This window comes from Periplaneta americana, chromosome 4 (assembly GCF_040183065.1).
Source record: "Periplaneta americana isolate PAMFEO1 chromosome 4, P.americana_PAMFEO1_priV1, whole genome shotgun sequence".
NCBI lineage: Eukaryota > Metazoa > Arthropoda > Insecta > Blattodea > Blattidae > Periplaneta > Periplaneta americana.
In genome coordinates, this window is record NC_091120.1 from 117,218,275 (window position 1) to 117,233,997 (window position 15,723).

General features: G+C 36.2%; 2 protein-coding genes across 4 annotated transcripts in view; both read right to left on the reverse strand.

Moving 5' to 3' along the window:
- Nucleotides 1-15,723, reverse strand: part of Smg5 (Smg5 nonsense mediated mRNA decay factor) — a 535,039-nt gene that overhangs the window by 125,536 nt on the left and 393,780 nt on the right. The window lies entirely within an intron of this gene.
- On the reverse strand, nt 13,864-15,160 carry LOC138698757 (uncharacterized). Its single transcript, XM_069824984.1, has one exon. The coding sequence runs from the start codon at nt 15,094-15,096 to the stop codon at nt 13,864-13,866; it is 1,233 nt and encodes a 410-aa protein (XP_069681085.1). The 5' UTR covers nt 15,097-15,160.

A 15,723-nucleotide genomic window follows, 5' to 3' on the forward strand; every position in this document is an offset into this window, starting at 1 on the left:
AACAATTGAGAGAAAAATCCTAAGAGATAACTGCTGCATAAAAAATACAGGGTTGTTCCCCATCTCTGATAACGAATTTTAATGATATCATGTGCGTCAGGAGCCACACGACAGCTGAACTGTGGCGCGAGGTGACAGAGCAGTAGTGAGTGATCTCATAGAGTACACAGCGATCCACAGCAGAAATTCTCAAGAAAATCGAGCCTTCTTGAGAGGGGTACATTATGACCCTTTCCAATGCTAAATATAGTTAATTAAAAATAAAAGAAGACTGCAATAAACGAGGTTTCGTTATTTCCAAGAAAAGCATCTTCTGTATACTCAAATAAGATAGGTAAAGTTCGAATAGAATTAATTTGTATCATCTCTGGTGCAGCGACTTGTGACGAGGAGTGGATTTGCTTTCTTTTTTCACTCTGGAATTAATCTCATCCGAGCTTTGCCAGTCTTATTAGGTACACAAAAGATGCCTTTCTTGGAAATAACGAAACCACGTGTTTTGCACGCTCCTATGATTTTCACGTAACTGTACTTGGCATCGGAAAGAGTTATGTATCCCTCCCAAAAAGGCTCGATTTTGTTGGGCATTGCTACTGTGATACACCGTGCACTCTGATTATGAAATTACTCACTACTGGTCTGTCACCTCTCGCCGCAATTAAGCTGTCGGCGTGATTCCTGACGTACATGACATCATTCAAATTCGTTATCAGAGATAGGAAACAACCCTGTATTTTATAACTGTTGCATTGTATTTTAAGAGACGAAACAAGCAAGACCTCCATCAAATAAATCTTTTCCTTTAAAAACATTCGCATAACAATTACTTTTTAACGTATATCTTTCAACTGAATTATACTTCCGAAAGATAACTAAAGAAGTATCTCGGATTCTACAGTTGATACATCTGCGGAGAGCTTGTAATCCCCAGTTAAAAAAGTTTACTCCCAATAATTCATACAGTAAATTCCCGACTGACATCAAGACGAAAAAATCTCTCACTGCCCCAATCAAAAAGAGTGATTTGCGAGAACTGAGGATGAGGTAGTCACGACTACACCACATTTTCAACGCAGGGAATCTGACTGCAAGACAGCCAACAAGCTATGTAGCGTACAGACCCGTCAAAACATAGAAACATGGGCCAAGAAGATGTGCAAACGATTAAAAAAAAAGAATGAATAACATCTGTAATTCCTGATCGAATCTCGTTACATCTCAATAATAATGGTGGTGATGGGGTGGTGGTGGTGGTGGTGATCATCATTATGCATACACACTACGCCACAAAAATACAAGAGAATGATAGAGTGAATACCAGTTTTCTTTAACATGTAAGCCTACTAGGCCGCTTCAAGAACACAGAAAGATTATTTCAAACGGTATTTAAACCATTCTTTAACCTAGAGAAGGGTGAAAAAAACTTTTTTAAACTTTATATCCAACAAGTAACCTTTCAGCCTTCAGTCATTAAATCTGTTTTCCCCTACCAATACTCATAAGACATAGTAAACACTTTAGCCATAGAAACACAACATGTAATAACACCAAGCAACCACAAAAATAGAGAGTTCCTTAGTTACTGTACAGCAAAAATTATAGAATACTCGTAAACAGTCGACCCTAAAGCAAAGAATATCACAACAAGGCCAAAATTAATAATAGAAATTTAGAGAAACTTAAACACAATTAGTGGATAACAACATAATTCATAACAAAGCTGATAAAAATGATGCAGTCGTACTCATGCACAAACCTGAATAAGTTATATTGAAAAAACCAACAATTTTCTTAATAGTAGTCAAATAATTCAACTTAAATCAGATTCCACTGAAACATATCAGAAACAAATAAAATTAGCAATCAAAAACTCCCCAGATTTGTTTCCATCCAATAACGACAATTAAGTTATCACAAAAAATCCTAGTGTTCCCATTCTGAAAACTTTACGAAAATTCACAAAATTGAAATGTCCATGAGACCGATTGTTAATAGTAGAAATGCACCTAACAATAAAGTCAATAAATGCTTACAGGGCTTCTTAGAAAGAAATTTAAACCTAGACAATGACAAAGCAACTTATAACGAAATTATCAAAATTAAAGACCAGAAAAGAAACCAAATTACTATTTTTAGACATTATCAATCTATATACCAATAACCCAATTGAAGAAACATTAGGTATAATTAACACAAAATTGAATGATCTGCAACTCAAACCTACTTCAATAAAACAAGTTATTAGTTCATTGGGAATCTCTCTAGAACAGAATTATTTCAAGTTCAATGACAAAATTTACTTGCAACGAAAAGGTCTAGCCATGGGGGACCAATTTTCTGGTTTACTGACATATTTCTATAACACCTTGAGAAAACACAAATATTAGAGACCTTACCGATAAATGTAATATCTCTATCTACACCCGATATGTAGACGACGTCCTCATAATATACGAAAACAATATACACATTAGTGAATATATTACGAATGAGTTCAATAAATTACATCCGAATATTAAATTCACACACAAATTAGGCATTAATGGTGCATTAAATTTTCTAGATTTAAAAATTACATTGAAACCACCTCGGATAACGTTAAAACAGAAAACTCACATCAATAACTCACTCAATACCCACCCTACAACCTATAAGATGAGTAAATTGAGACATTTAATTGACAGGATTACAACTACCTTAAACAAAAGTAATAATACAACAAAGAATATAAGTATATTCTAAATTTTGCAACAGAAAATGGATTCAACAAACAATTTAAAACTTGTAAACAAAAGAAAATCTAAAATATTAATGAAGAAATCTAGGCTACCAGAGTGCTGCAAAATAGCGCTTACAGCCGGTTTAGATTCCAGCGGTTGGAGCTACTACCGGTTAAGATGAAAGTCCAGCCGAACTTAATCATACATGAAACTGACTTTTTTTTCGAGTACAGAACCAGAGTAACAATTGTTTAAAAAAAGTGTTTGCAAGAACTTCTACAGTTGTTTAGACATTATAACACATACATTTTCTTTATTATTTTGAATTTGCAGTAACTTCATAAATAACATTTATATTTAAACTTTTGCAGTTTTACTAATAAAAGTTGCTTATAGATAATATGTTAAACAATGGTATAACTTTACACAAAACAAGACGTGCATAACCCATTGATATTTTTCTTAACAATAAACGCTATATAGCTAACGTTTAACTATACCAGTGTTAAACAGTATACGTCAAAACTTCGTCATCATTTTATTACGTCGTAACTCTTCCTCGTCACATATCGACTGAATCTCGTTCGATTTGTTTAACCCGATAACCGATATTACATAAGCGTTTACTGTTTATGTAAGATCACAAATGGTTCAGAGCACAAATCTCACACAGAAAAAAAATGGGAAAGGAGAAGAACATACGATCTCCAAATTGGGACAACACAAAAAAATTAAGTACCATATACAGTACTTTAATACGTCATTGTGTATATTAATAAACGTCTTTCATAATAGGTTGGCATTATATTAATAAGTCATGAGAATACTCAGGTAATATTTTACACTACCATAAACGTATGTTTTGATCATAAGTAGGATACTTATTTTTATTCTTAAGGAAAAAAGGAGATATTGAGGATTAACGTTTAGTCAACTGTCCGAAGACACGTCCGAACCTCACAAGTGATACCAAGAAGGCACCACTTATAAGGCAACTAAGTCAGGAGATAATGGGGTAGGATGGCTAGTTCCTTTTCCCCTCCATTGTATACATCGCCGACTAGCTACATATTATACCAGTCAAACTTCAGATACAAGTGTCTAAATAATGGTTACTGAAAGGGAGAAGTTTTCTCTCAATAATTTATTGCAAATATAAATTCTGTGTCATTTATACTGAAGAAAACAACATTTAACCACTTATAATATTCAACTCCTAAATTTGAAGTTATAAGCACTTAGATTTCCACTCGCGCCAGAGCCCTGTCTTCTTATAAATGAAAACTTGACACCATTTTGTGAGTTCTTTGGTGTAACTTTGCAGAGAATTATAAAAAAAGTGCATTTAGTAACGAAAGTAAAACGTGCTTTAATCCATTCTCTATCCAACAGGACGGGGAAGGATATATTAAAAACAAAAGGCATGGCCCATTCATTTTCCCGAATTCGGACACAATATAAATAATATAGTAACCGTATTCATAGATCTAGGCCTATTTAAAATTAAGTCAATACTTCATTTCTTTCCCATTTGCGAAGACTTCGATGTGATATTAAAATTTGCAGTTTAGAACTTATAGATCCACCAGCTTCAAATCTTCTTTTACAAAGTCAGCAATAATTCTAAATCTACATTTTTCTTTAACATTCTCATCGTTAAATTTAAGTGGATAAAAACGAGTTTTGTACGGCTTTATTTTTCTATTGCCGCAATTATTTATACCATCAATGTCCTCTGTACTTATTAAATAATAGTTTAAATCTTCCATTTCGGTTGTATAACTTTCTTTACAGGAGATATTTAGCTCAGTTTTCGAAAAGAAGTCAGGAAACAAACAGTCAGCTGTTTACGGTGTCGGCCATCTTGTTCTTCTGTGCAAGGCTTATACTAGGGTGATAGGTTTGTGTAATTGTACAACTCTTATATATAGAATAGCTTATACACTGTTTATTAGTCACGTTTTACGTTCCAACGGTGTATAAGTCCTGTATAGCCTTCATACTGCACATAGTTTATTAGTAAAATGAAAATGTATAACCAAAAAGAAGCTGTTATTCATATATAATGATTTTTAACTACTGAAAGTACACATGCATTATTACTTCATTAAGAAGTCATTTCTAAGGAGATAGAATGTCAGTTTTAAGAAAGAATATAATTCCTGATGGATGTAGTTTTACGCTGCATGTTGTTATTCTTAAAGATAGGTAATTGTAATATCTGGATGGCTCAATGACGTGAACTGCCTTTTACATCCAAAATCCGCAGCCGTCCTGCCACAAAGAGAGTGAAACAAATCGAGCCTTCGGTAAACCGAACAATAAGGCAGTCCGCGTGGTGGAAGAGTTTTGCATATTGCCTACATTGTTAGGCGCTCAATATCGCTGTATAATAAAAATTATTGAAAAGCGGTTTTGCAGGTCTCTATGGGCTACTACATTAACACTCGAAAATATACCCGCGAAAAAATCATGGTATGGAATGACCTATTTTGGAAAGATTTCTAATAGGCTAAATAACTTTTTCAAGAACCACAACATCCATATAGCTCCAAGAACAAACAATAAATTAAATAACAGAATACCCAACCGTTTAAAAAATACTGAAACCTAATATAATGGAGGCATTTATAAACAAAATTGTAAAAATTGCCTTAAAAATAATATATCAGCCAGACCTGCAGAAATTTTAAAATGAGATATAACGAACACATCTCAGATTTCAAATATAACTGGAATAGTTGGGCTTCGCCATGGACGTCTGGAGTGTAGTCTGCTATCATGTAATCGGTTTCGTACAGTTTGACTGGATACGCGTCTCCCTGTCGCAGTTTGAAAGTCACTGTTAATCATGCCAGCAGTATTCTCAGCGTTTCTCGTGGCAATAATTCGCAGATATTGGTCATCACATTCTGTGGTTGCACGTGGACGACCACTACGAAACATGTCGTCGACAATACCTGGGTTTCGGAAGCGATTCCAGGTTCGTACCATATCACTCTGGTTCAATCCTAAGCGGCTTGCTACTTGCCTTGAAGACAGTCCTTCCTGATATACAGAAACAATCCTCACACGGTTGAAGTTCGTAATTGACCGCCTTGCCATTGTTCAACCTCTTTAGAATGAAATAAAACTGTTTTACCCTGAGTTATTCGCTGAGAGATGAGATTTCTTGCACTTCTGTTTACATCTGTTTACTTTTTCAGTCGGTTTCTAGGGTAGACGTTTACTGTTTCTCAACATTGTTTACGTTTTTCAGAGTTAAAACGATAGCTTTCAAATGTTTTTATGGATATTTCTTGAAGTGGAGCGTAAATACCACTTCTACGGGTGATGCAAAACTTAAATGCTTAAATGAAGAATATCAAATTATTATACGTAAGGTCTATCCTGTTTGTTGACATTGATTCATAGTCCTATTGCAGAAATTTTCATTTACAAAAGTTACAGTAGAATTATTCGCAGTTTTCCGATTCTATACTACTGCAAGCCTGATGAGCCCATTCTTGGCATTGAGTACACTTATTTCATCATCCCTCTTCAGATTTTGAATTAGAGAATTCGTCGTTGTCTTCATCCTCTTCTTCCTACTGTCATTGTTGGTTGTCATAGCGAGAACATATTCAATTCAGAATTTAAAGTGAAATCCCACATATGCAATGCAAGTTGGATAAAACGGGATACTATCCCGTTTTGCCGAACCATAGGGTATCCTGTTTTGTCCGACTAGGAGTTGTAAAGAAAAACATGGCGTCACAACAAAACGGTAAAAGCTACAGCGGTTTTCTTTACAAAGAATTAAAGACTAATAATGTTTTATTTATATAAGAGACTTGCCTCTTCAACTCTGCAAATTTAATCCCAGAATGTGCCAATTAAAATCAGTCGAAACAATTTAGTTAAGCAGCTGATTTTAAACTTTTCTCTACACAACAAAAATTAACGTGTTCGTTTGCATGTGAGCATTGCACATTGTCCCCTTCTAGTCTAAGAACAAAGTCCTCGCATCATTCGGTAAGTTGCAGCATTTTCCAACGAAATAAGTCGGGTATCCCGTTTTATCATACCATCCTGTTTTATCCAACTCTCCCCTACTCTAATATAATAAAATACTGACTTACAAAAATTCTATTTCACTAATGTTAACTTCACCAAAGCGTTTTAACGGAGTCGTCATTTTCAGTTGACTGTCTATGCGGTAAACAAATGACGATCGCACAACACGTTTTATACTGTAGTACCGTAAAGAATTTTCAGTTTGAAATGTTGGCAAACAAAGAAACAAACGGTACGAAGGTGATAAAAACAGAAGAAAGTACATAAAGATTAGAAGAAATAAAGTACTCTAATACAATAAAATAGATATTAATTGTCTTACTAAAGTTCTATTTCACTAATGTCACCTTCACCGGAACGTTTGAACGGAGCGCCATTTTCAGTCGACTATCTATGCGGGAAAAATGACGATCGCAAGGCATGTTTTATAGTACCGTAAAGAATTTACATTTTGAAATGCTAACAAAAAAACAAATGCTAGGGAAGTGATGAAAACAAATACTAGGTAAGTGATAAAAATAAACAAATACTAGGGAAGTAATAAAATTGTGCGATGAACAGCCATGATTGGTTGAAAGACGTCCTTTCATACCGTTTTATTGGTCAAAAGTAGTATGACGTAGTAAAAGTGTAATAGTCATCATAAAAATACAATCAATTAGTATAATAATTGTAACCCACAGCAGCGATTCTTCATAAGAATTAAACCTACACCCTTCATCACTATGGATATAGAGCGGTTGGCTTATCTCCTTTCCTTTACTTCCCCCGTCTTCGTTATTAATTCCCAGAAATAAACAGAATATAGCTGGAAAATTGATTTCCTTTTGGAATGGCTGACAAAGCAACGCAAAGGTTTTCTTCAATAATCAGCCTTGTAGTGGAATTACAATTTTATTATAATATGTCGCAATGGTACTTAGTTGAAACGATTACCCAAATATGAGCAGGCTTAGTATACAATAGTAGTCAACTTGTGATCTTTACTTTATTGGTGGCTTTAATTCCTTAAACGTTGCAGTTCTTAAAAATTCACTGTGTTCTTTTTCATCTTTGTTTTCTGCTCTGTCCCTTGAAGACCTCTTCGGCATTAAAAGAAGTATCTTACAAGGACATCTGTTCGCAAAGGAGGAAACTTAGAGGGTAGAGAACGAGTAGCTGACCGGAAAATTTACTGCGTCAAGGTTTTTTTCGTGAGCTATAGTATAAATTTACAAAATTTAATATCTGTTTTCCATCCGGAAAGAAAGCTATTCTAAAGACTTGTTTTTTGCGCATCAAAAATACATCGCCATTGGGCCGGGATTCAGCTTCAGAACTGAGGATCGTATAACAAGCATGGTTAACTAAATACTGGATCAAGTGTTCTCGGTTCAAACTTGGTTCTTACGGGGAGATGAACATACTTAGCATTGTTTCCTTCGAAAAGGAGCTAAACTGTGAATTTAATAGGATACAGTAGATTTACAGCACGCTTAAGAATCGTGTCCCTGAGTAAGCGGTCTTGGGGGGGGGGGGAATTATCAGTCAGTTGTTCTTTGTCTCTAGGAGCGGCAAATTCTCGTGAGATCTAAGAGTGCACAATAAGCAATAAGCTGCACAATGGACAGGATCTCGAATAGCAATAATAATAATTGTCTAATTAGATAATCCGAGACGACTGAAGATGGTGACATGTTTTCCTCGACCAATGAGAGATCTGATAAAGTCAAAGTTGTACAATACTTATTGTGAAACAGTTCACAGTATAAAGTATATATCGAGTGAATGAATAAATACAATAATTTGGAACTTGTATTCTCCGTCAGTTTGAAACCGAGCGCTCATCTTATAGAAATTCTCACATTATTTCAACTCGTTTCTTTTAAAATTTGCGTACTTAAAGGTAAACAGACGGCCTAGGGAAGTAACGAGAATTCGCACACGTTACAGTTGCCATCTATGACACGATTCTCACGAAGTAGGTTAAAAGCTCGCGGATGCTATGGACTTGCGGACTAGCAGTCTAGCAGGAAAATTTCGAACAAACTCAACCAACCGAGAGAGTAGACACATCACATATGCAATCTCTTTACATGGCTTCATTTTATACATGGTTTAACTAAGCCATGCTGAGAATCCAAATAGACCCCTGGAGGACGAGAATGCGGGAGAAGGAAAGAGCCAGCCTTCGTGCTCATCCGCATACGGATTGCCGTGTTTTCCAAGCTAACATTGAGCGTGGGGAGCCATTTGGGTTGCCTATTCAGCAGGGGCCACCAGTATGCTGCAGCTACCCGCCTATATATTGCATGATTCTTGGGTCATTCGTATGCGGCGCCTGGCAGGGCACCTGTGCCTATCTCGAGGGAGATGCGCCACTGCCTGTTTCTGATGAAATGAGGCTGCGCAAGATGGGGCCGACAGAAACAGTGCGACAAAAAAAGTACAGTCCAAGGTTGCGGACACCTTTCCGAGCACAAAGTGAACTTCATTCTCCAAGATGCAATGAGGATAATTTCTCCGCAAGTCCTATTACGATAAAAGGATGAAAGACAATGCCCTTTGTGATAATCAAATACGGCACTGAACATAATAATGTACACGGCTACAAATAATTGCAATGTTTCAGCAATTGTATCAATTATTACTCTTTATATAGGGCTTATGAATTTAAAATAATGACACCTATGTATTTAAGGGGTTACATACACATTCTATCCTTAAAAATTTATATGTTTGTAAATGTTCTTCGCCTTATTTTGATGAAATTCTATATGTTTAACGTCTGAAAATTGAACTTCGATCTAAAAGGAAAAGTAATTGCCTAGCCTATATAAAAAGTTTTTGAAATTGTTAATTTTCAAAATTTTCATTTTGCGATTTGTACCAAACTGTTATTAAAAAAATACTCCCAAGATTTAAATATTTTTAGTAATTCTTTCCTGCCTTAGAGGTAACATAATGTATAACCCTCACTCAATGGTTAGAATATGCACTGCACGAGGAAGATAATAATTTTCTTCATATATTTAAATTGTTAAGAAATTTTTCATCGATATTTTATTTCTATTAAAGATACGTTAATGGTTGAGCTACAGTTTATTCTTACCAAGAAAAAGAGACATGTGAAATACCATGCAATTATCTAAAAAAAAATTGTGAAAGATATTGTGTAAACAGTTTTCAAGATTGCAGTTTTGAGAAAATGAGCGAAAAAGCTACATATTGCTGGCTGGTAATGTTTTTACATGACAGGAAATGTTAATGCATAACTTGGTCAGTTTTATAGATACCGTAACTTAAAATTTCTTTCACAGATATGAAGCTAAAAATTAATATTAAATCACAATAATAAAAATAAAAAATCAATTTTATTTTACCCTCGACAGTGTACGTTTGACAAAATGAGCAATATAGATTATTGACTGGAATTATGTTTGCACGGGAGGACATTTTATTGCATAATTTGGTCAGTTTTATAGATATATTAAATCTTCTTTCATAGATAGCATAAAGCTAAGAGTTCATATTAAATTAATTACACTATCTAACAGTGAAAATGTATCGTGAACAAAACCAGTTGTTCTCTACTAAATCTTTTTTTAAGTCACTTTTTTATTATACCGTTCTCATACTATACATAAAATATGAATGAATACAACAATAAAAGTAAATTAATGTATATGTTTAACACTTTCCCTGTGATCTTTGAACCGTTTTTTGTATTACTATCACTGATCTACAATGTCAATGAAATTGCCAAACATAATCTTGTGTTGACTGTGCTGTCGCGTCTTCCACCGTGTCCGTTTGAGAAAATCCAAATATACAGCCTTGTCTAAAGCTCCATGATTTTGCAACACATAATAAATTGTATTACCTAAAAGCCACAAGATGGTATTTAGTCTAGGACGAGGTGAAATTTGAAAATCGGGACGAAGGAACTTCTTGGGTGAACAGTTGATTAAACCTAAGTTCCGTACATAACTCGTGGCAGCTTCAAAAATGTCAATAACTGAAGAACATGTTGAGATGCGGTGCAGAATAGTGTCCTGTTGTTGACACGAGGGGCAAACTTCCGTTGGACTCAACCTTATGGAGAAAAGACGAGTGCGTGTGGCCACCACGTCATGTACTGCCTTAAACCAGGTGGAGCGGACATCAAAAGACAAAGCAGGGGAGCTGATGTTACGCCAGAGTCGATCATAATTCACATTGGTAGGGGCGATTCGTTGTATACGCATTTGTAGTGGAGGAGACCTTCCTCTAAGATTCTGGTACACTACCTGAACAAGTCTCGTATTCGGATCTGCACCTAGTGAGTCCATGTAACACCATTCCAGCAAATAAACTTGAAGATATAGTAACGATCTTGGGATTACATGAAGATCAGGTGAATTTCGAAGGTCCGATTTAAGTGACCAATGTTGGAGCCATGCCGCTGAGTAACAAGCATTAGAAAGTTGAATCCTTCTCCCTCTGCTTAGGAATAACGCAAGACATTTGTCTATGACATGTATTAAGCCAATGCCACCTTGTGCAGCTTAATGTTGACATAGGCACCCGAAACACATAACCTCTCCAAATATACCACGATATTGCACAATTAATTTGTCGTGCATAAGCTTTTGTTAATGGTAACACTTGGGCTAAATACCAACACTTGGACAGTACATACGTCTGTACAGCCCAACTTCGTTGATACAAACACAAATCACGAAAATTCCGCTGTTACTTTAATCTTTTGAACAATTCCCTTCCAATTGAGATGTATCATCTCTCCTATAGAAGCCGAAAATACAATCCCAAGAATTTTGATGGTCTTCACTGTTTGCAGTGGAGGTATCTGCGGAAGCACTTGCCACTGTCCTATCGGAAGAATCTTGGATTTTTGCTCGTTGATACGTAGCCCTGAAATGTTACTGAATTCATTCAAAATAGTTTTAAGTTGTTCAACATCCTTTTCATTTGAAAGCAAAACACTGACGTCATCCGCATATGCAACTACCGCTAACTTCTGCTCCCTGAGGGAAATACCAGTAACAGAATTATGCAATTTACATATAAGTGGATTAAGTACTAAAGTAAACAATAACATAGAAAGAGGACAACCTTGTCTAATCGATTTAGTGATATTGATCGTTGGTGAACGAAAACCATTTATTTGAATCTGACTATTAATTCCACTATAGAGATATTTGATATATGAGATAAAAGTGTCACTGAAACCATACCATGCTAGACACTGGAACATGAAATTATGATTCACGTTGTCGAAGGCACGTTCAAAATCGATGGAACACAATAATCTCTTGATTTTATCTTCAAGCGAAGTAGCAACACAATCTCTCAGGGAACACACCACATCAAAGATAGTACGCTCAGACGAGCCACATTACTGTGCTGGATGTAAGAGCTTACTTAGAAGCGGTTTTATGCGGTTGGCTAATATTCTAGCTATAATTTTATAGTCATATGTGAGCAATGTAATTGGCCTGTAATCGTGCACGGTGACCGCATCGATTTTTTTCTTAGTAAGAACAATAATACCTTTCTGTTGCGATGCACAGAGCTTCTTCCGATGTAGAATTGCATTTATCACTGTTGTTAAGTCCTCCTTAATTATTTCCCAGCAGGTTAAATAAAATTCTAGTGGAATTCCATCAATTCCGGGTGTTCTTGAGCGCTTACCATGACACAGCGCTGTGTACACTTCTTCTTTAGTGACCGGCTGTTCAAGCAATAGGTTTTCTTCTTCTGATACAGTAGCGATCTTGACTGAATCAAAATATCGTAGAGAAGGTGAATTGTGGGATTTTTCTTGAAAAATGTTGCTAAAATGCAACAGAAAAGCGTTACTTATGTCATGTTGTGTAGTATAGTGTTGGCCTGTGTTGTCTTGAATTTTCCTGATCATGGTAGAGCGTTTTCTTTTATGCGTCTGTATAAGATGGAAGAGGTTGATTCTCTCGTCTGTTATGGGAGGGATTAGTCCGCTTCGAATTTTTAAGCTCTCCATTCGCTGTCTCAGAATTCCCAAAATTTTAGCTTTATATTTGTTGAGTTGAGTGCGTCGTTCTGAGTGTGATATGGAACTATGATGCAAGTCGAGCAGGCATTGATGATAGAAATTAAGATTATGTTCATCGGCATGATATTGAAGATAAGTTTGTCTTTGGAAATATTTCTTTAATTGGGATTTAATATAATATTCCCACCAATTTACTACATCATGATATTCGGATTTCTTCTTCGACCATTCAGTCCACAAGTGCTGTAGCTCTTCCATTACTTGTGGGATTTGAAGACACCTTGTGTTCATTTTCCAGTAGGGACGTCCAAATATCAGAAACGACATATTCATTTCAATATGCATTATGACCGCTGAGTGATCAGAAAAGGCTACAGGAATGATCTTAATTCGTCGAATGTTTGGAGCTATTGACCGATGGACGTAAAACGATCTAATCTAGCAGCAGAATTACTAGCCACATACGTATAACCCACATCATTATGCTTCATTAACCAGGCATCACTCATTTGTAGTCCTGTCACCAAACGCTGCAGTGTATTGCTAGATCGGTACTCTCCCGTACAATCTTGCGGACGGAGTACACAGTTAAAATCCCCTCCAAACACATAAGCATCATTCAGGGAACGCATGAGATAAGGAACATCCGTTTGAAAAAAAATTCATTCCTCTCTTGCCGTTTATTGCTACCTGAAGGAGCATAAATAATGACAAAACCATAACCATTGAAACGTCCACAAATACCTCTACCAGAGGGAAGTTGTACCACTGACTGAAGATTAATTCCAGCTCTGGTAATGAGAGCTGTACCCAACCGAGAAGTACCTAGATTCACATATGATGTATAATTATATAAGGACGAAAAATCTGCAGTGGATACCTCTTGAAGGAAAAGAATATCAACATCGTGCTCCACTAAAAAACGTTTCAATGCATAAAGTTTTGTGGGCGAGGAATTATTATTGAAATTCACAGTGGCAATACTTACAGTGATGGTCATTACTTTAGCCAATAGCAGAACAAACTTCAACAACATGTTGCACAATGCACAACTAGTAATCGTCGGTCAAAGATCTAGTCAACTGGACGTAATAGTGGAAATCCTAGTTTACTGCCTTCTCCTTTGTAAGGGTGTGAACGATGTTTAGGAGAATTATTGCTTTTAGCCAATTTCTTAACACCAATCTCCTGTGACGAGGACTTATTTGTCGATCCAGGATCTTGCTCTTCTTGTTGCATTGCTTCATTCCAATCCTCTGGAACTGCTGCTGTTGCTCCCCGAATTTCTTCAGGATCCTTTGAACCACCTGTAGTAACCGGAACAACAACGTCGACAGGATTCTTCTGCCCATTGGCAGAACACTCACCAGTGTCAGAAGATTCCATTGCTTTATACTTTTTCACTGGTTGCTCGTGAAGAATCTCTGATACGTCATCTGCTGAATCTGTTTCCGAGTCACCCTGTTCTATCGTCATAGTCACCGTCTTATCAGATACTACTCTACTCTTTTGGGTTATTGATTTCTTTTGCAATGAAGTACTCTCGTGCATTAATTTTGTATCCGAAGTACCAATAGATGCTTGTTTTTCGGATAAACTATCAGTCCCATTTTCAGATGAAACACTAGTCATAGTAGGAGTTGTCGCTGCTTTGGAAACACTAGGAGAAGGAATAAAGTCACTCAGTGTAAGACGTGTTCGAGATTGTACCGTCACAGGCGCTTTTATATATCTATTAGGACACGCTTGCCGTATATGAGCTGTACTTCCACAAGAAAAACACGTAAGTTCCTGCCCAGGGTAAGTTACATAGGCTTCGTGACCGGCTATGGCAATCGACGAAGATATGACCTTGTTTAATACCATGTGTGTAATGCGTATACCGGTATAGACATTATATCGAAATTTTGATGACCACTTTTCATTTTCTATATGTTGCACTTTCCCATAGTTCTGTAGCACGTGTCGTATTCTTTCATTGGACACTTCCGGTGGAATGTTGAGCACTCGTACCATCACGACTTCTTCGTCTGCAGGGATTATGTTGACTGTTACTTTATCTCCATTCATAAGTTCAACGGATGTTGATCCAGTATGCTGTTGTAGGTAATGTTCATAACTAATTTTATTTCTAAGTTTAATATACACTGCATTTTGTTTCCCTACTAACTGAATCGCTTGTATTTCCGCGTCTTTGATACGTAACCCTTCTTCTATCCATCTATGTATGTCAAATGCTGTAGGACGCGTTTCCTCTTTATTAAATATTGTTTTTAAAGTATTTTCCCTTTTAACTGCACTATTCATGTTTCACTACAAGGTTATCGAAACAAACGCACAATGTAACACTCACGCACGGACTACGTACGACACACGATGTTACCTGCTCGGCTGTCGCCGGCAAACTCAAATCGACCACGCTGATCACGAAAACAACTATGGGAGACGCTTCCATCAAGAAATTTCGAAGACTGAAGAAAGGTACCAGGGAAAGTAGAGTAAATCGATGTTAACCGATTACTGCTGGACACTCATCAGAGATTCACCAGCAACAGAATACAAACAGCAGGCGAAGCGATTGCGCCTTCAGTGACCTTCTTTCGAGAGAGAAAAATAAGATAAATACATGCATACGCTTTTAAGGGTAATTCTGAAACACCTAAAAAGAATTAGAGCTAAACTTGAATTTTAATGACCATTTTCGTGTTTAGAACCCTCGAAAACATAAAGATTAGCTGTTTTCACTAAAAAAATATATAGAGAAAAGGTTAAACTTTGCTGGCTGGCTAGTGTTATAAGAAAAATGTAAAATCAATTTTTTGAGCCCGCAAGGTGTATGTACCTCTTTAAGAATTATCATAATATTGAACTTTATTAAATATCTAACAGAAATTTAAAGTAAATGCCACCTTTATTCTTAAAGGATAAAATCCG

Coding starts and splice junctions, on each gene's coding strand:
- LOC138698757 (XM_069824984.1), bottom strand. CDS start 15,096: ATGAATAGTGCAGTTAAAAGGGAAAATACTTTAAAAACAATATTTAAT.